The sequence below is a fragment of the Mirounga leonina genome, unplaced genomic scaffold (assembly GCF_011800145.1).
Source record: "Mirounga leonina isolate KUSES-001 unplaced genomic scaffold, KU_Mleo_1.0 Mir_165, whole genome shotgun sequence".
Lineage (NCBI taxonomy): Eukaryota > Metazoa > Chordata > Mammalia > Carnivora > Phocidae > Mirounga > Mirounga leonina.
Window position 1 is genome coordinate 66,055,407 of NW_023270415.1, and position 21,183 is coordinate 66,076,589.

General features: G+C 46.4%; 1 protein-coding gene across 3 annotated transcripts; it reads right to left on the minus strand.

Annotated features, from left to right (window-relative positions):
- Nucleotides 1-1,384: 1,384 nt before the first annotated feature.
- Nucleotides 1,385-10,630, minus strand: KLHL38 (kelch like family member 38). 3 transcript variants are annotated; one of them, XM_035011873.1, is made up of 4 exons: nt 10,400-10,629; nt 8,402-9,755; nt 4,523-4,628; nt 1,385-3,620 (listed from the first exon to the last, which is right to left on the minus strand). In XM_035011873.1, the coding sequence occupies exons 2-4, from the start codon at nt 9,752-9,754 to the stop codon at nt 3,331-3,333; spliced, it is 1,749 nt and encodes a 582-aa protein (XP_034867764.1). In that variant the 5' UTR covers nt 9,755; nt 10,400-10,629; the 3' UTR covers nt 1,385-3,330. The 3 variants fall into 3 exon arrangements, with proteins under 3 accessions (XP_034867764.1, XP_034867763.1, XP_034867765.1); XM_035011872.1 differs by having other exon boundaries at nt 1,386-3,620; nt 8,402-9,993; XM_035011874.1 differs by lacking the exon at nt 4,523-4,628 and having other exon boundaries at nt 3,361-3,620; nt 8,402-9,993; nt 10,400-10,630.
- Nucleotides 10,631-21,183: the final 10,553 nt, after the last annotated feature.

Sequence of the window (21,183 nt, forward strand, 5' to 3'; positions counted from 1 at the left end):
GCTTATTACATTTTGGATTTAGACGAAGGGGAAGGAAAGTGGAGACATTAGCAAGTCTCTGACAGAAGGAATTTTGGAGGCCGCAGAAGGAGTTTATGGATGGCAAGACTCCCACTTCCAATTCCAGGCAAATGGGACCCTCTGGGATAAGCTCTCACCCTCCAGGCTTGACCTCGGTGGGCCATACTACTTCTTCCCCAGGGTGGGAAAGGGGAAGGGGAGAAGGACACAGGGATCCCTGAGCAGAGGATCTGAGGCGCTTACAGCAGGGACTATCCACAGTGACGTGGGAGTTTGAGATGGAGAGGGGAGCAGAAAAGGCAGGGCCACAGACAGGCGGCTGCTGGTGGCAAAGGCCCTGGGGGCTGGAGAAGGGATTGGGGGCTCTATGCAAAGGTCTCTGGGAAGCTGTAAAGTCATTTTAAGCAGGAGAGGAATATGAGCAGGGCTGTGTTTTAAAAAGATTAGCCTGGCTGTTGTTCAAGGAAGGATCAGAGGTGGGCAGGAGTAGAAGCAGCAAGGGCCACTTAGGAGGCTGGCCAGCGATGACAGCGCAGTGAAGACGGGGGGACCGAGGTGTCTGCGGTCCCTGACATGGACGCAGTGAGGAGTGGCATCTCTGAGCAGAGACCCGAGGGAGGGAAGGGGGGAAGCCCGCGGGTGCGGCATCTGGGCCAAGCGCGTTCCAGTACAGGGCACGGTGCGTGTGACACAGATGTGCGAGCCCAGAGGCCAGTGTGGCCGACGCTGGGTGGGGGGACTCATTGGGAGGTGAGAGCAGAAGGGGAACAGCGTGAGGGGGGGAGCAATCTTGCAGGTCTCTGGAAGGCATCGGAGAAAGCTGGGAAGGCTTTGGAGAGGGTTTTTTTTTTTTTTAATTAAAAAAATGTTTTATTACCTTTTTTTACTTTATTATTATTTTTTAAAATTTTATTTATTTATTTGACAGAGAGAGACACAGCGAGAGAGGGAACACAAGCAGGGGGAGTGGGAGAGGGAAAAGCAGGCTTCCCGTGGAGCAGGGAGCCCAGCACGGGGCTCGATCTCATGACGCTGGGATCATGATTTGAGCCAAAGGCAGACGCTTAACGACTGAGCCACCCAGGTGCCCCTACTTTTTTTACTTTAATTCCAGTATAAGCTCTGGAGAGTTTTCAACAGGGGAGTGACCTCTTCTGACTTATATGTTTGTGAAAGACGCCCCAAGCCGCTGGGTGGAGAGAGATCTGGGGGCGATTCGTGGTGGAAGCCGAGATGGGTGCAGATGATGCATGATGGCAGTTTGGACCAGAGTAAGAGCCGCGGCTGGGGGGGCGGCTGGCGGGGGGGGGGGGGCGACTGGGGGGGGCCCGCCCTAACCGAACCGAGTGGGTGGTGAGGGAGAAGAGCCAAGAGCGGCGGCGTCCAAGGCTTCGGGCCCAAGAAGGTGGGATACAGGTGTCTCCCTCTGCCAGGCTGGGGAAGCCTACTACGGGAGGAGTCGGTTTGGTGAGGAAAAAGTGACCGGGAACATGTCGACTTTGAGGTATTTGACATCCGTGTGGAAACATGGAGCGAGCAGTGGAGTCTGGAAGTGGAGAACAGTGGGGAGTCGGCAGCGCGGCAGGAAGGAAAAGCCATGCGCGAGGGGGCTTGCTCTCCACAACCCCCACCCCAGATGCACAAAAGGCCTAAGGGCTGAGCCCTGGAGGGGGTGGTGGGCACCACCATTTACTAGTTGGGAAAGAAAGAGACAAGAATGAAGTGCAGGGAGTAGGAAGAGAGGGTGAGCGGTATCCCAGAAGCAGAGTGAGGAAGGCCTTTCAAGATGGAGGGAGGGTCATCTGTGTGGTAGGCTGCTGACTGGTCGAGTCAGCTGAGAAATCAAAATGCACTGCGTTTTAGGCACTGGAGGTGTCACTGGTTACCTATTGCAGGGAGAGGTGGGCTCGAGAGCCTGAACAGAGAGGTTCAAAGAGAATAGGTTGTAGTAAGAGGCCAGCCAACCGCTGAGGTGACAGCATCCAGGATGAGGAGCAGGGGCTGACAATCTGGGCAGGGTGTCTAGACCACAGCCACATGGTCTGGGGAGCAGGGCAGAGCTTTGGACCCCAGCAGGAGAAACTGAAGTGCAAAGAATATAAATTGGGAAGAAAGGAAAAGTCCAGAACATGAACCTGGAGAGCTGGGTGGCGAGGAAGGCTCCAGCTTGAGGGCATTCTGGTGCCAGGCTCAGGGTTGTGAGACTCATTCTAGATGCTTCCATTCCTGGAGAGAAGACTGCCAGGTGATTATAATGTGCCTCCATCTTCCGTTTATTCCTGAGCGTGGGACTGAGCCAGCTTGGGAGGCGCTTTGAGACCAAGAGGGCTGTGGGGGTATTCAGCTCTGGCATGGAGAGGGCAATAATTGCTGGGATCTCTGAAGGAATTTGTTGGCTTTCCTCAGAAGAATGATTCTCATAACATTTACCAAAATGAAAATCCTGATTAATTCTGCAGGTTTATAGCTCCCCAGAGGCTGGAGAAAAACATCATTTGGCACAAGAAACAAACTTTATTCTGGCTGCATAGATAATTTTGCAAACACTAGATACTGCATTGCACACATTATCCTGGAATTCCAATTCACTACATCCATAGAAGGCAAAGAAAACGGTCATGGCCAATTTCTCACACTGACACCTGGGCCCTGTGCTTCCAGGGACGCCTTTTGTTCTGGATTTCCACGATGCCCTGGGCAGATGTGGTTTTGGTCAGTCCAGCAGTTCTTTTCTTTGGGAAACTGCTTCTATCTCATGATGTGCAGTTTGGATGCGCTGTCAATGATAATAGTCAACCTGACCTCTTCCTGTAGGGACGTGCTCCGGGATTACACAGTTGTAGTAGCTCAAGCCCTGGAAATAGTGATTGGCTCAAGAGGAAGGCATGGAATTAAGAAACGGCCAATTAGGATTATTTTCAGGGTTAATATATAGATAATGGTGAAGTTCTGTCTTGAAGATGCAACTTCAGAAAACGTTGAGTCTGAGTTTATCAGTTGCCATTGTCTTCATACTTTGTGGATAAAGAAGCTTGTTTGTAGCATGAAGTCTAACAGAGATGAGGTAGAGAAGGAGGGTAAGTGGGGGGAGGAGGGGAGAGACAGAGGGAGACAGGGTGGAAGTGTGGAGAGCCAGAGAGATACAGGGCGTTCTGTCAACAATATGCCTGGTTCCAGGCCTCCAGGCTCTGGAACTTTTGGTCCTGTGGGCACTCCCTGCATCCTTTTGGGGTTACGCTCCTTTGAGTTGGGTTTCTATCTCTTACAACAGAAAGCATCTTGACTAAGACCCATGGTTTCTCGACAACTTCATGGGAAGGTGGGGGTGTGGGGTATGCACTGGAGAGTGAGGAAGGCATGGTCAAAGAGTTTGTGAGGCAGCTGTCCCTGGGATGTCCAGGTGTCTGTCTCGGGGTCGTAGCAGTCAAAGGAGGCCAAGTCCTCGATGCTGCAGTCCGTGGTCAGCCGCCGCCCGCCCGTCACATAGAGCTTGTTCCCCATCACCGTGGCCCCGTGGTGCATCCTCCGGTCTTTCATGTCCGCACACTTGACAAATTTGTTGGACTGAGGGTCATAAGCAAGAATCCTCCTTGTGTAACCTGAAAACCAATGGCATACCAGCAAGCTCAGCATTGCTCATTTGGGACTGGAAGTCTGCAGTCTGGAAACATGTCTGATCTTTGCCATTGCCCAGTACAAAGGCTGGACTCTGAACTGAGGTGTAGAATGTTTTGGTAACCTGCCCAAGGTCCAGTGTGTGGCAGAGCTGGGGTTTAGACTCAGATCTGTCTGATTCTGGCCCCTGAATCCTTAACCTCAAGTTAAGGCAGCATTAGATTGGGAGAAGCCTCTGGATTCTAGCAGCTTTCTCTGTCTCATTGGCTTTTTCATCTCTCTCACATGCCCCTCTCCCCCCAAGAGCCTTAACAGTCCAGCAAAGGAGCCTTGGGAATTCAGGAACCGTTCCCACAACGGCCTTATCTGGTCCCCACCACTCCCCACTTTCAGGATCCCCGTTTTACAGATGTGCAAACAGAGGCACAGAAAAAGATTCATAACTCGCCAAAGAGTATACAGCCAGTGACAGAGTCAGGATTTGAACCCAGGTTTGACCCTAGAATCAGTCCTCTTAACCAAGACACTATACTGCAATCGCAGAGAAATGATCCATTAGTGACTAATATTATTAACAGTAGCAAACATTTTTTGAGTCTTTGCCAGGTATCTGGGATAGTGCTAAGTGCTTTCCATATGCGAGCACATTTTATTATCACAACAATTCCGTGAAATAGGTATTATTTCACTCCTTGTTTACAGATGAAGACAGGGAGAAACTTCTGGATGAGAAAAGAACTTTGTCAAGTCATCCACACTCCCCTAGTTGGATGGATGTGCTCTTAAAAACACTGTTTTGTAGAACAACATCTGTCTATTAGTGACCCTTTTTCCATGGGAGATGCCAAGTTTGTGTCCAGCCTAGCGATCCTCTGTTCAAACTCACCTCCTACGATAACAATCCGCTCCCCAAGCACCACTGCAGGGGCGCATACATTCTTGATCATTCTCGTCTCCATTTTGAACCATGTGTTTCTGGAAATGTGATAAACCTGAGGGAGAAATACGATCATGGTGCTGCATTTTAAAGTGATAAATAATTTTTAAAAGATAGAAGTAGTATTTAAGAGATTGAAATAGGATTCTTTTTCTTTTCACTTTTTATAATGTAGGCAGGTGTATTATTATCAATAAAATGTAATTAAATAACAGAAAGTATATGTTACTAGAAATTGGTCTTTATGTGACCCCCATGAGATCCTTGGTTCTGTCTCTATAGAATGGACCAAGAGTTACTAAAGCATTGAGGTATGTGTTTGCTTACCTTGCTCGGAACATTTTTTTCTTTTAATGGGAAATGGAGCAACTTGGGTATTCATAAAACCAATGATTTTTCTATTTCCGGCTCATGTTTAAATTTCTAAATGTTCCAGTGTATCAGAGAGGGCTTTAGAGCCAAGAATACATTTGGGGCTAAGTGAGGAAGGCTTTTGAACAGTTCATGCCTGAAAATCATTAGAATCATAGAGGAAGTATGAGAAAAGAGAACGAGCAAAGAGTTGGGGCAGGGCTCCTTGGCCGTGGTCTGAAATAGAGTCACAAAGCATGATTCCCAGAACATGTCCCCTTCAGTTTAAATAAAGTTCAAATATCAAATATAAATTAGTTCATTACTAGCAAAATTTAGCATGAGAGATTTAGGATGGACTTCATATAAGAAAAGAAGGGGCAAAACATTTATTTACCAAAGAAAATGGCAATTCTTTCTATATAAAATTTAATTGCTACTGTATGAAGGACTCTATTTTTTATAATTTTACCAAATTTGATCTTCACAACCATCCTATGAAGTAGGTACCATTACTTGCCCACATCTTTCACATTAGATCATTGAGGCTCAGAGAGGTTAAGTGACATGCCCAAAGTCACACAGCTAGATGGAATGGAAGAGCTGGTCTGGTTGAGCCCAGAGTCCAAGTTCTTAACCACTGTACTCCTGACTCTGCCTGAGGCTGTATAGGGGTGGCCTTTTTTGTTGGAGCGGTTTGAGACTGGAGACCTCTTGAGGTCTCTCCATTCTTGAAGTTGGTGAAGCCTAGACGAGGCCATGTGCTAGAGATGGGGGCAATCTCAATGGCTGTTAAGCCTCACTGTTTCATCTGAAAATACGTAGATGACACTAGAAAGTGGGATCCTTGGAGTAAAAGTAAACACTGAATGAGTAATTGCCTCCTGGCTTTCTGTTCTTTGTCAGCAAGCTTGGAGTATGGTTTTAAAGATAGATTAAACATCTGCACACAATCCTCGTAATACCCCCAGAGAGGTTGGGGCAAGGATAACAAAGATGGTGCTTGACCAGTGGAGGAAGTGATGCTTTGTTATGGTGAAGGATTTGCTCAATGCCATCCAGAAACAGAGGGAGAAAAAAGGCCAGGGAGAAAGGTACACATACACACATAAATTGCACAGTGACACCACTGTTCAATAGTTCCTAAAAGAATGCATGCATGCAGAAGAACCATCCTGTAAAGAAAACTGAATCTGTGCCAGAAAATCCGACCTACTCCATCAAGCAACCCCCAAGCTTTGATCTCATGCTATAGTTGAATGAGTAAAATTACTGTTTCAAAGCTAAGGCTAAGTAGACAAGAAAAGCTTACATGAATGCTTTTCCCCTTTTCCCCTTCTCACCACTGCAGCGTAAGAGGATTACTCACATGTTAGTGGGTTTTTTTCTGCCTTTGCAAGCATCTTGTTTGATGGTACTGTGCATTTCTTGATATGCCAGCTTAAAAGCTTTTCTGAGCTTTGTATTTATTCTTAGGAAATCAATAAAAATTTTGCAATGTGAAGTCGTTAGCATATTTGTTGACTTCATTTTGAAAAGTATTTTTTTTTAAAGAGGGAGGGGTTCTAGCTTTACATAGGAGCCCTTTGTTACAACTGCATTGTGTGGCCAGAGCTTGGTGGGGAGCAGAACACGTCTCTTTTGGCTCAGATAAATGAGTGGGATTTGGAATAGAATCCAAATCTGCCTAGATGGTCAGAGAAGAGCTGAAAATATGGGCTGGGGAAGTGAAGGCATTAACAAACAAGGATTAAATTGAAGCTTGTTACTTTTCTCCATCTCCACTGGCACCAACTTAGCCCAAGCCACCTGGCTGGACCTCTAGAACAGTCCCCCAACTCTCCTCCCTTTGTTCACTCAGGCCCCACCAATCCCTTCTCCATAAGGCATCCAGAGGAACTCCTAAAAATGCAAATTTGATGACTTCAGCTACCCTGTTACTCTCAGGCTATAACCCCAATTACTTGACAAGGTCTAGAAAGCCTGCCAGGTCAGCCTCATCTCCACAAACACCCACCCCCCGAGAATGTTCCAGAATTTCTGTAGTAGGGGCTCAGGGGCAGCAGTCTGGGTGGAGGGGTCACTCAGGGCAGCTTGAGAAGGGGGCTGATGGAGACCACGTGGGGACTAACCCCTCCCCCCCAGTTCGGCTTAGGCATACCACCTTTATGCCTCCCCGCTTTGTGTTGCAGCTACACGGTCAGGCTGTCAGTCCCTCCAGGTGATGGGCTATGCCCCTTTCTGCTCCAGAGCCTTCGGTCCAGCTGTTCCCTTACCCAGGAACACCACCTCAACAGAGGACTCTGCCTCTGCTCAGAGAGGCTTCTTGCCCCTGTCTCCATCCAAGTCATGTCCTTCTATCTTCCCAGTGATTCTCCCTCTTCATTTACCCACCTTCTCTCTTCTCTTGCCTCCCTGTTCACGTCAGTGGAAACCAACCTCGAAAGTTCACACCATCCCTGATTCCCTCTAGACTGGTTTAGGGCACGCTCCGTGCTCTTAAAGCCCCCCTCCAGTCAGCACCTGAATTGCAATTGTCCTGAAGCTCCTGGAGGGTAAGTGCATGTTCCTGCTCATGCCTGTGTCCCCAGGGCTCTTATCAGGGCTGGGGCTCAAGATAGCTCTCGTCAATGAACAAAGCAACGACCAGGGATCTCCTGCATCATCTTTAAAGACAGGCTCATTATTCAAGTTTTTCATATCATTACGTGAGCTGCAGAGATTGGAACTTGCATAAAATGCTTAATATTTTGAAATTTTGGTCTCTATTAATAACACTTCTCAGAGAGCTTGCTAGTGATATTAGCATCTACCTATCATTTAAGGTCAAGGTTCCCTAACCTGGCTACTCCTTAGAAACTCCTGGAGACGTCTGTAACAAGTATATGTCAGGACCCCACACAAAGAGATTTTGATTCAGCTGATCTGAGGTTGGGTTCCCAGGAACTTGGTAACAGACTGTGGACCAAAGCTTGGGAATCCTCTTCTAAGGTCTTGCTGAATTGGGTTAGAGGCGTCTGCAGAATTCCTATAGAACTTCACTATCTGACATTCAATGTGTTCTAGCTTGAACTTTTATTTTTTATTTTTTTTGAAGTTTTAGACATACTAATGTTATTCCTCAAATAAAGATAAGCTCTTTGTGGACAGGGGTTGTATCTGACATTCCTTTGTATGTGTTAATCTTACACAACAAAAATTCATAAATGGATAAAGTCTTGCTGAATTTAAACTTCCTTCTTTCCTTCCTCCCTTCCATCTTTCCTCCCTCCTTTATGTTTCCTCTGCAAATGATAATGTGTGTCATATGTATGGGTGCATGCACTCACGCATGCATGTATCCATGTATGTGTACGTGCACGCATGTATATGCATGTGTGTGCACACACATGTACACGTATGTGCGTGCACGCATGACGTGTGCATGCATGGGTGTACACTCATGCACTTCCATGATGGGAGAGACCAGCCATTTACCTGGATAAGGCGTACAGGATTCTGCATGATGTCCTCTCCCCCAAAGAGGTAGAGTCTTTGGTCTTTCACAGCAACCGCAGGGTGGAGAACCCCCACCGGCATGCTGGCCATACTCTCCCAGATGTTGAAGATGCTGTTGTATCTCTCCATGGAGCCCATGACCTCCTGCCCTTCTCCAATGCCCCCAATGGAGAAGATGAAGTTCTTATGGGCAGTGCTTCTGTGGGAGTAGCGGGCCACCAGCATGGGCTGTCCCAGCCTCCACTGGTTAAGCTTCAGGGAGTAGATGTAGACGTTGTGGCTGGGCACATTCTTCCCTGCCCCGACAGCCATGCCTCCCAGCACATAGATGCTACGGTGCAAGGTGATGGCTGAGGCCTTGTACAGCCGGTTCGGGAGTTTGGCAAGGTTCTGCCACTGGTTGGTCTGTCTGTTGTACAGCAGAACATCCCTGGTGGTCTGCTGGTTGTCCTTCCTCCCACCCAAGAGGATGAGGAAATCTTGGTAAGAGGTTCTTGGGGGGACATGCCATGGAGGATGGAGGTCTGGGGCACTGGTGGTGCTGTACGTGGCAAACATCTGCCTCTTGGCCGTCTCCAGGATGGTCTGGCACGAGGGCGAGGACTGCAGGAGGGCATCATTGGCGATGAAGTGGTGGAAGAAGGCCGGGTGGATGTACTGAAGCCTGACCTGCTTGAACAGCTCCTGCAAGTGTCGTTTCCGGGCCTGGAGGTCATGCTTGATCCAAACCATGAGGGCCTCGAACACCTTCTCCTCCTCCCCGCAGAGCCCATCATCCCCCAGGTAGTCTCTCAATTCCAAGGCACAGAGCTCCTTCAGGTCAGCCGAGGCAGCCACCTCTGTGAAGCACGTCAGGGCCACCTCCCTGGCTTTCTTCTTGAGGGTCTCACAACTTAAGATTTCAGAGAGTCGCATCATGCCCAGGCAGTTGTTGGGGGTCAGCTGGCTCTGGAGGTAGGAGGAGCAGGCCTCCAGCAGCTTGGGGTACTGCAGCATGGAGGCTGCCTCCATCAAAGGCAGGGCATTCTCAGCCGTGATGTGCACCTCCCCAGTGTACACATACGAGATGATCTGCTCCAGAGTCGCAGAGTCGATGCCTTTCAGCTGGACTTTGGCCTCGCTTCTCTCCCGGAAGTTGCTGCAGAACATGGCCCGGAAGTAGGGGCTGCTGGAGGCCAGCACACTTCGGTGGCAGGGGACCTCGCAGGTCCCGGTACAAAGGCTCACATCAGTCAGCATCCTGTTTTGCCTGAAGCCATTGAGCTGCCTCAATAAGTCAGAGGAGAAGTCGTGGTCTTTGAAGAGCAGCCCATCTGGCAACTCCTTGTCCATCCTACAAGGAGGGGGAGAGGTCCCAAGGGGAAGCATGTGCTGAAGGGTTTAGCTGTGGTGTCTCCAAGACTCAGAGCACCTATGTCCATTCACTAAGATGCTCGTGGATATTGCCAAGAATGTTGCTTAGTGAAGATTGGAAAGAGAGGCCACCTATACCCCAGACCTCACAGCCAACACCTCTCTTTTTGGTTATGATTACTCCCAAAGGTAACAAGCAAAGAGCATCTTCAGATAATCTGAGAAGAAAAAAAAAAAGAACCACCAACATTGTTGGAAGTTACCTGATGGTCAGGGGCTGAAGCAAGGTGACAGTCCATGCATTTGACCAGCCCAAATCCGTGAGCCTTGCTCCAGCTTCTCAGCATATGTTATTTAGTAAACTCGTGTAAGCATCTTTCTGGCTGTTAGTCATTCCCCCAGGAGTCATTCTAGGGGCGTGGCCCTCTGGTAACGAGACAGTACTGAAGGATGAAAATGGGCCTTTGCAATTTATTTTTTAAAACATGATTTTACAGAGTCTTTGGGGTTTTGTTTTGGAGATGTGACAAAGAGAAAGCAGAGACCAAACAATACTCTGGGCAGGGTTTCCTGATGACACCCGGCAGTCTACCTGTAGAAGAATTAAGCATTAGAGATCTTTACCTTGGTTTGCCGCGGTGACATCCACTGATGCCTGGTCCGGCTGGTCCCTCCGGAGAGCCTCCACCTCGGGCTCCAAGTAAAACAATAAACCTAGGCCTTTCCTTCAGTTGGCAAATGATTTGTCTTGGGAGAGTTCTGGATTTGTTTATACGAACGGTGCTTTCGCAGTTTTCTAGAACTTCGGGAAAGAAGCACTGGGCAAGGAGACAGTGTATACATTCCAGGGCTAAGAATAGTTGCATATGTACTTTCCACTGTTATGACATGTGACTCTCCAGTTGCCTTTTGCAGCAACCCAAGGGCCTGCGGGGCCAGCGCATGCCCACATGCCTTGTTTCCTTGGCAAGTGTTTACATCGGCATAAATAGATCTGGAGGAACAGCTTCTCTTCGAGAAGACTTTGCTGCCCACTTGGACACATCTCAGGTCCCTTGTCCTAAAAGTGCCTGGGAATTCTAGATGTTTGTAAACAGGTTGCTGTGACCTGGGACAGTCACTGAAGACAGTTCTGGGCAAGTTGAAGGTGATGGATGGTCTTAGGGAGGCTGGGACATGGGCCCGAGGGTTCTGTTCGGTGGGGTCTCTATTTCCCACTGTCTGGGGGCAAGATCGTTGGAGAGGGTTGTGATTTCTGCCTGCAGTCTCCGAGGGGATGAAGTCTATAACAAAAGTTGTTTTTAATATTTGTGGAGCACCGCAGAGTTTCCAGACGCAGGAAAGATCAAACCTTTGTTGGTCCCCCTGTTGCCAGCTTCTGTTGTAAAGTGGCAAGGATCCTGCTCTTCCAGGTCATCCCTGCCTCTCACAGACACATGCTGATTGCTCTTCAGTTTTTTTTTTTTTTTTAAGGAATTTATTTATTTGAGAGAGAGAGAGAAAAATGAGTGGGGGGGGAGGGGCAGAGTGAGAGGGAGAAGCAGGCTCCCTACTGAGCAGGGGGCATGGGGCTCAATCCCAGGACCCTGGGATCATGACCTGAGCCAAAGGCAGCCACTTAGCAGACTGAGCCACCCAGGCGCCCCTCTTCAGTTGTTTTTTTATGGTTCAGGCTTGCTTTTCTCTTTTACTTTTCCATTTTCTCCCATCAGGGAGGCTTGAGCTAGAGGCAGGAGGCAGGGCATATCTCTCCAGGGTGTGTCAGAGAGAGGGAGAGGGGGAGGGGGAGGGAGGAAGAGGAAAGAGGCAGAGCAGGGGAGAAAGGGAGGGAGGCAGAAGAAGAAGGAAAGAGAGGAGGAGGCAGCCCCCCAATGTAAGAATCAGAGCCACGATGGACAGCTGTGGAGTCACAAAGTTGATTAAAAGGGACCCCAGCTCTCTCCTGCCACTCCCCCCCCCCCCCCCAGGAGATGCTGATTGAGTGCCCCAGCAGTGAGTGGCAGGGAAACATGGTTTTCTCCCCTTCTCAAGTCTTGCTTGGACTATTGCAACAGACTCCTGTGTCGATTTTTTCCCTTGCTCCTAGTCTTCCTCTGATACAACCGCCGTGAGTAACCAACAGAGTAACCCCAGGGAAGGCAAAGCAGACTCTACCAGGCCCCTGCATCATGCCTTTGGTGGCTTCCCAAGTCTGCAGGATAAAGTCCAGCCTTTAGCAGGAATCAGATTGGTCTGCTGCCCACCTTGAGGATTGTCTCCTGCCACGTCTCTCTCCCACTTTTATTTTTTATTCTAGCTCTAGTAGACGAGGTGCAGATCCCTGTATGTGTCTGGCCCCTGGCTGGGCTGGCCTGGCTTTTAGGGTACTACAGAGCATGGTGGAAGGATGAGTGTCTCTCCCTCATAGCTGCGGGTCACAGGGTGGCTCATGCCCCCAAGAGTCTAGAAGATCAAAGTCAGGCAGGTATCACCATAACATGTCACTGGGGCCAGGGACCCAGAGGCCAGGACTAGGAGCAGAAGACCTGAGGCAAGGGGGTCAGGGACCCATGGGGGTACAGGCAGGGAGCTGGAGAGAGGAACTGTTTAATAGCTGTCAGAGCTGGTGATTTCCCCATGCTTCTGAGCCATGCTGCGGATATGACAGGTGAGGAGCCGCATCACAAAAGGCCCGAGGCCCCTCTGTTTCTTGCTTCTGTGCCTTTGCCCGCTCTTTCTTCCCTTTGCCATCTCTTCTACTTTCACCTCTGAACTCCTGCTCATCCTTTGAAACTTAATTTGTGTATCAGCTTCTCTGAAAGTCTTCCTTGACCCTGTCAGATGATAAATTTCTCAGTTGTCTGTAGTATTTCCATTCTTCCTGCACACTTTTTAAGATTTATTTACTTACTTTAGTGAGAGAGAAAGAGAGAGAGTGGGGGAGAGGGGCAGAGGGAGCGGAATAGAGAGACTCTCAAGCTGATTCCCCACTGAGCGTGGAGCCTGACACGGCTCGATCTCACGACTCTGAGATCATGACCTGAGCCGAAATCAAGAGTCGGACGCTTCACCGACGGAGCTACCCAGGCGCCCCCCTTCTGCATACTTTTAATATTATATGCCTCATACCCTCCCCTCATTGCAATTATATTTACCTGTCTATGTCCCTCTTATTAGAATGGGAGTGTCTGGACAGGAAGAACCTTGTTTCAGTTGTCTCTCTAGCCCTAGGGCCTGGCCCAGTGGCTGACACATGGTGGTATTTTTATTATTTTTTTAAGATTTTTATTTATTTATTTGAGAGAGAGAAAATGAGAGAGAGTGAGCACATGAGAGGGGGGAGGGTCAGAGGGAGAAGCAGACTCCCTGCCGAGCAGGGAGCCCGATGTGGGACTCGATCCAAGGACTCTAGGATCATGACCTGAGCTGAAGGCAGTCGCTTAACCAACTGAGCCACCCAGGCGCCCCTGGTTTTACCAGGTTGTTTTTTTTTTTTTTTTTAAGATTTTATTTATTTATTTGAGACAGAGAGCTCATGAGAGGGGGGAGGGTCAGAGGGAAAAGCAGACTCCCTGCCGAGCAGGGAGCCCGATGTGGGACTCGATCCAGGGACTCCAGGATCATGACCTGAGCCGAAGGCAGTTGCTTAACCGACTGAGCCACCCAGGCGCCCAATGATGTATAGTTCTTGACCTGAGCATAACAGAACGGAGATTAGGAAAAGAGAGGGAGCACTGTTAGGTGGACTTCCTATCCCACCCCCCCGGATAGGTTTAGCAGGGCAGTCATGTACCGCTTGGTACATGTCCATTAGACCGCACTGTAAATGATGCTCTGGAGTAGTCTGGAGGTCCCTCCTTTCAATCAAATCCAATAACATGATAAAGAGAAAAGTAAAATAACTGCTTTACACCGCAGAGCAAGAGTTATCGAGTTCAAGGTTGGGAACTGATCTGAAGTCTGCCCAGCCCCAATGCTAGTGCTTTAGTCCTTAGCCTCAGAGTCAGCACAAGGGAAAAAAAACTTCCATATTGCTCGGAAATGCCTGTCTTATTTCTCCTCCAGCTAGTGAGCCAACCGAGGGTTTGTTGTGAGGACGATAGGTAGGGATTTCTGGGAGTGAACTAACATGACACTATCTACTGGCCGGCATCTTGGAGATTCTCTGTGTTCTCTAACAAATTAGACCTTCTGACATCCAGCCCTGTCAAGTATTCAGAGGAGCCCTGGTGTGGAGTGTCAGTGTCTGACCAACTTTAATAAATACTCTGACTTCTCAGGTTTAGAAAAAACAGGCCCATTCCTTTGGCCTGAACTGCTAGGAGAATTCTGGCTCTACATTAAATGTTAGGAAGAGACAAATCGAGCCTTGGTGTTTACCTCAAAGCAAACACACACAAATAACCCAAGCCCAATCCCCAAACCATTATCTACCACCCACATGGAACCCCAACCAACCTACTTTCAATTCATGAATCTATTTGTCTTTGAGAGTTCTATACTTTTCGTCGTAACATTGTGTCCTGACTTTCTGTGGGAGATGTCTTAGTTTAGGGTCTGAACATATGGGAACCCAAAATAAATGAGGACTTCAGCTCCTTGCCCCTCCTTTTGGTGAAAGTCAGTAGCATAACGAGTCAAGACTCAGGCTTTGATGGCAGAAAGACTCGGGAGAATCGACATTTCTTCCTGGCATCCGGATGGTCTTGGGCAAGTAATTTATATTCTTCTAGCCTTACTTTGTCCATCTGTTAAATGGGAATAACCAACCTTGTCACAAAGAAATAATGTATGTGAAGCATCCAGTAAAGTGGTCGGCACAGTGTAGGTTCACAGTAAATTATGGTTAGTATTATACTGTGGTTTGTGTCCTGAGGTGGCCAGAGAAGGACCAGTTAGAGGCTGAGCCTCAGCAAAGGGACCTCCTCTGAGCTTCTATACGTCTCTGGCCTGAAGCCAGAAGCTCTGGCTTCAACGCCAGTCAAGCTGCCAGTTCTTTATATTTTACTATTTCAAGTAAATTCATAAAGCCGTAAGTTTCCTCATAGAATTTTGCATTGACATTACAGGCACTTAGTCTCAGGAGGCCTCTTTCCTGTCTGGGTGCCCTGGGCCTGGATACCCGAGGAAAGGCAGACTGGTTCGGGTCAGCAGCAGATCTGACAGCTACCGGCTAAGAAGCCACAAAATGTCCTCCATTATGCTGTGTCCTCCTAACACCCGTCGGGGGCAGGCCTTACTTTCAGCAGCAAACCAGGGCTGTGGTGGTGCCCAGGAGCTGGGTTTCAAGAATGCAGGAACGTGCAAGGCTTTGTGACAGCTTCTTGGTGACGGGTAGGCTGTCTCTGCTGGCATCAGAGTATTTCTTGTTCCCACAGGTGAAGAGAAAAATGAGGTTTCGGTGAACTGGATCATTAAAAGCTGTAGGAAGGAACTTGACTGCTGCTGTATGATTAAAAACTTTTCTATGTATGTGAGTACCAGTCTATCGGTGTCTGTATCTATTTGGCTGGATGTGTTTTTTTAAATCAACTTGTCGAAAGCTGAACAGGGACTTTGTACTCCAGACAATGGCCTAAGGAGAGTCTGCTCCTTGATCCCAAGGTTGCCATGACGACTGTCCTCTGGGAGCTAAAAGTCTGGGGCTACTTTTACTAGGCCAGTAGCGCAAATGACTGCATCCCCAATGCTTCCTCCACCCTGCCTCCCCACCAGAAAATATCTTTTTTCCCCCTTGGGAGGGCAAGGGGGAAAAAAGGGCTGACAGAGACAAGGTTAGGACTGTTGGTGGATTATTGGTATATAATCCAGCTGTCTGCCCTGCCTTCTCCCCACAAGCTCAAGTCTGACCTCACACTTCATTTATGCCACAGATCAGCTTTCTGGGCTCTAAGTCAAATTGAGAAGAAAGAAATAATGTGATCAAGGATGCATTCTTATTCTCCCGTTTTAGCACTGTGAGTCACAAAGAATAATACACTGCCTTGGCCTCTCTGCTCCCCAGGGCAGGCACTCCCTGATGGTGAGACAGGCATTTAGGCAGGAACAACACTCCCTCCAGGCCCCCCAGCCATGGTTTCAACTTGCTGCTGTGGTATAGAAGGTGGATGACCTACAGAGAGAGGGTGAACTTTATTCCCTTAGAGGTAGGATTAATTAGGATCCCTAGGGGAAATGCAAATTGAGCAAGGTAAGGGTCTAATTAACCAAGGGTCCATTCATCTATCTGTTTGTCCATATATCCATCCATCCATCATCCATCCATCCATCATCCATCCATCAATCCATCATCCACCTATCCATCCATCATCCACTCATCCATCATCCAGCCATCCAGCCATCCATCCAACAGTCTATCCAGTAAGACACTAGGGAGACAGAAAAGGTCCCTGCCTTTGTGGTGCTTAGAGTCTATAGGGAAGACAGACAAATAAATCATTTAAGTGTTCTAAGTGTTCTGACGGGAAGCCTTCCCCAACTTTCTTCCTTCCCACTTCACACCCCACCCACCACGAATCCCAGGACCCCACAAATGGAGAAATTAAACATACATTTTTGAAAAGCTCTCACGTCAGACAGAATGTTTCCATCTCTTTCCTGTCCTATAGCTCCTTGGGGGCAGGGATAAGTCTTACTCCCCACCCACTTATTAGGAAAGGTAGAGAAGTAAAATGGAATTGGTTGACAGAGACTGACACTGGACTGTTTACTTTTGCCTTTTTCAGACTGTTTATATTTTTACTAGTGGCTTTCTTTTAAGTTTTTCCAAAAAAAATTTTTAAGCTATGTTTTTCTAATGATCATAAGTAAAAATAAAATAATACTTTTGGACTCTCTGCTAGGTAAAAAAAAGAATCTGAATCCTGTTTACTTATTTTTTCCTGGCTTTTGTAAAGATGACCTGGAATTTAAGGCCCTGATTATTATCATCAAATTATTTTTTATTCTATATCTTATCTTTTATGAATGGCTTTGTTATTTGCCTTTGAATCCTATTTATAGACTAAGGTCAGTGCTTGGCTGATTTACATTTTCACTGCTAGTTCTTTTATGCCGTAGTTTCTTCATTTTTAAATACTTAATTCTGACTCATCTTTTGACCAACTGGATTTCATTGACTTGCAATATTTTTTAGGGACAATATGAGAGAGGTGTATTTTTCCAAATCCTTCCTAATCAAAGATTTTCTTTTTGTTTCCTATCATCCGCAAACAACAACTTGGCTAGGTATATCATAGTTTAGGATCCAACATTTTTTCTTCAAAATTTTCTGAAAACCAGTCATTTTATTCTGGGAAGACTGTAGTGCTACAGAGAAGAAACTTCATAACTGACTAATTTATATCCTTTTTTATTTTTTAAACTTCTTTTTTCTTTATCCTTTTAATTAAAAAACTGCCATGATGTGTCCGGGGGTATGTTCTTTTTAAAACACATAAAACATAGGTGTTGACTTGCCTATGAAACACGGCCATTGGCTTGTATACTCTGGCCTTTATTCAGCACAGGAAAATTTTCTTCAATTATATCTTTGATTATCACTTCAACTGCAATTTTGTTTCTTCATGTACAACACTTATATGTATATTTTTAACTTGGCATCCTCATCTAAATTTGTATCTCTTTTTAAATATTTACTTGCTTGTTCTTTTCCCCTACATTCTAGAATACCACTCCAAATTTACCCTTTGCACTATTGACATACTTTTCATAGGGTTAGTTTTTCTCTTTATTCCTTCTAATGCAGAGTTGAAATATGCTATTGCGTTTTTATGACTCTGAAATAATCCCATACCTCATCTAGTTTTCTATGAGGCTCAGTTTGATCTCTATGGATTTCTGTCTATTTTACAGAAGGAATGTCATTTTTCTTTCTATTGATGCTGAAGTTTTTGAAATAATTTCTTCTGGACATACTCTTGAATCTTCAGAATGGTGTTTTTTCCTTGTTCTTCAACATTTTTGCATAGTTTGTCTCTTTATTTATTCATCGTAGTTAAAAATACTTAATCCTTTTATTTTACATTGCAATAAAAGCCATACACAATAGCCAAAATATGAAAGAGCCAGATGTCCATTGACAGATGAATGGATAAAGAAGATGTGATATATATATTTATATATATAGTGAAATATTAACCATCAAAAAGAATGAAATCTTGCCATTTGCAATGCTGTGGATGAAACTAGAGGGTATTATGCTAAGTGAAATAAGTCAGAGAAAGACAAATACCACATGATTTCACTCATATGTGGCATTTAAGAAACAAAATAGATGAACATAAGGGAAGGGAAGGGAAAATAAAGTAAGATGAAAAAAGAGAGGGAAACAAGCCATAAGACACTCTTAAGTATAGGAAACAAAGTGAGGGTTGCTGGAGGGGAGGTGCATGGGAGGATGGAGTGACTGGGTGATGGGCATTAAGGAGGGCACTTGATGTAATGAGCACTGGGTGTTGTATGCAACTGATGAACCACTAAAATCTACCTCTGAAACTAATAATAATAATATAGTATATGTTAATTAAAAAAAAGAATAAGGATTCTGAGTAATAAAGATCAGGTCTTTTCTGCAATAAAATAAATTAACATCACAGACACAGAAGACTAGAAAGGACAATTGAAGAATTCCCCTTGAAGAAAAATTGACAAAAATTCCCTGGGCTGAGAAAAGGCCAAAGTATACAAACCAATGGCTGTGTTTTGTAGGCAAATTAACATCTAATCAGCCATTTTATCAAGGCACATGATCAGTGTTGTAACATAATGGAAAGGATGGCTATTGTGCCTTGTTTTACTTAATCATACATGAAGCAGACCTGGAAATGATTGGAACTATTACTCTTAAGTCCTATTTACATTGTATATCCCCAAAGATTAAGTTTTACTTCAAAAAATAAGTGTTAAACATTACTTTCATGTACTACGGAAAAGTACAAATAGGTTGAAATTACTGGACGTTCAGAAGTAAGTAGTTTCACCTGCTTATTCATCTTTGAATGAGAAGATTTATCCAGATGCAGTGATGGCTAACCAACAGACTATGTAGCTTGCCCTGGGAACCACTATCCTTTTGGACGCTACTTGAATATCCTTCTTTTTTTTTTTTTTTAAGATTTTATTTATTTATTTGAGAGAGAGAGAGCACAAAAGAGCACAAGCAGGGGGAGTGGCAGAGGGAGAGGGAGAGGCAGGTTCTCTGCTGAGCAGGGAGCCCGACATGGGGCTCTATCCCAGGGTCTTGGGATCATGACCTGAGCGGAAGGCAGACACTTAACCAACTGAGTCACCCAGGTGCCCTTCTTCCTCCTCCTCCTCCTCCTTTTTTTAAAGATCTATTTACTTATTTTGGAGAGAGAGAGAGAGTGCAGGGGGGAGGTGCAGAGGGAGAGAGAGAATCTTAAGCAGACTCCCCCACTGAGCACAGAGCCTGAGGTGGGGCTTGATCTCATGACCTGAGCTGAAATCAAGAGTCGGCCGATTGAGCCACCCAAACACCCCTTGAATATCCTTCTAATGCCAACAGCTGGGGGGATGGCTGATTGTTCTTCTCACTCCCTCTATTGGGTCTAGTGGCATCCATGTAGTATGACACTGCTGGATTGATGTGTGATTTTCTATCTCTAATGCATGAGAAATTGTAACCCCCGACTGTCCAACAAATGTCTCCAGTAGACTCTTCCTGTTATCCTCACAGCTTTCAGAACTTTATTTATGCTGACTCCATTCCACCTTCAGGATCCACAGGGGCTCCTGGCAGGGACACTCCCCACCATTTTCCACCTCTTACCCTGTTGCTTGCTTGAGAGTTGCCGTCTCTGTAAGGATATGGAAAGATTTTGTGGTGTGCGTGTGTGTGCGTGTGTAGATGCACACACACGTGTGTAAAAAACTGTACTCTGGCTGCTGCAAAAAATTATCACCCAAACAGTAGAGTTTTAAGATTGATCCATTCTCTGTGTCTCTGAGTCAAGGAGCAGGTGTGTGGAAGAAATGAACTCTCTTCTCACTGACTTAGAGAGAATTGGATCTCTTGTCCACAAGGTAAAGCATGAATAGGTCAATCAGTATTTCTCTCAAGCCAACTGCATCTGCTTCTGATATCAGATTGATTCTGGTATTAGGTTGTAAGCAATCCTAGTTTTCTGAGATGTGGTAAATGTTCACCATTCCTTGTAAATAATTTTTGGTGAGTGAGAAAGGCTATAAGAGAGACACTGTTTTGTATTAGCTTCACACATTGTTCTTGAGGTTCAGTCCTCAGAACCTACCAGAGATTCAGGAGCCCCTGAGATAGAGGCTTCCCTATCACCTCTTTACTTTCTTCTACACCTGAATAATCAAAATGTAGAAAAAAGAGTGGGCAAAGACAAACATGGTTGATTGGCAACCCCCATCCCCAGGAAAGCTTGCCTATGTCCCCAAGGCTTTGAGTAAGGAAGTAGAGAGTATCTTGTGTTTTCCATTCCAATGGGCAGGCCAGCACAGGCCATGGAGTCTCAGACATGAGTTGGAGGTTGGGGAGCCTGATATTTAAACTCCTCATTACACCTAGTGCATTGTCAGTTGCCCAAAAGCATTGCACAATATTGGTAGTAATAATAGCAATCAGAAACCTGCCATTCCACCTGGGAGATGTGCACATTATTCCTATTGTCATCTCCAGAATTCTCTTCCACACACGTGCCTGAAGGGGGACTTTCTCTCCTTGTGGCTCCCAGAGCAGATCATTATACAATGGCTGTTGGGGGTGGTAACCGATGACGGCACGGAGGCTCACAATTGCTATGGATGTGCCCTCAGACATGCTTGCTAAGAACAGTACTGAGGATGACCTTTTCTGAAATCAGGAGAGCCACCAGCACGTATTAATTGATTCATCCCAACACAAAATTATTGGACGCCTCCTACACGCCTACTGTATTCCCTGCTTCTGGAATGCATTTGGAGAGATACCTAAAGATCTCATTTTTACCCTCTCTTCTACTTGAAAAGCACTCCCTCTCCCACTTAGAGCAGATAACTAATTAGACAACAATAAGAAGTAAAACGCAGGAGAGAAGGGTAAAAGGTCATTCCAGAAGGTGTTATCAAAATGTGTATTCTCCCTAGAGAGAATGTTCCAGTCCTGTGATTAGTTTGTCAGATAAGCTGGTTGGGGTCTGAGAGGGGGGCACCTTGGAGAGGGAAACAGAGCTGTGCCAAACCTGGGATGGGGGTGGTGAATTATGGTGGTGCTTTTCTTGGGACAGTGCTTCTGAGAGGTTGGGGGTTTGCTTGATGGGGAGCTGGTCAGACTTGGTGTTAACCACTGAAAGGGCAGAGGGAACTTGTTAGCTTCCCAGATGTGCCTGAGGTTGTCCGAGAACCCTTGACGCAAGTTTCCCTCCTGTCAGTGCATCAGGCAAGGTGCTCAGATGTTCTCATTT

What these genes read in the sequence shown, in the direction of transcription:
- KLHL38 (XM_035011872.1), bottom strand. Translation starts at nt 9,790, where the DNA reads ATGCTTCCCCTTGGGACCTCTCCCCCTCCTTGTAGGATGGACAAGGAG. An exon ending in ATCCTGTACGCCTTATCCAG is followed by an intron (nt 4,629 to 8,401) that starts GTAAATGGCTGG and finishes TTTCTCCCTCAG; the next exon opens with GTTTATCACATTTCCAGAAA. An exon ending in GCGGATTGTTATCGTAGGAG is followed by an intron (nt 3,621 to 4,522) that starts GTGAGTTTGAAC and finishes ATTGGTTTTCAG; the next exon opens with GTTACACAAGGAGGATTCTT.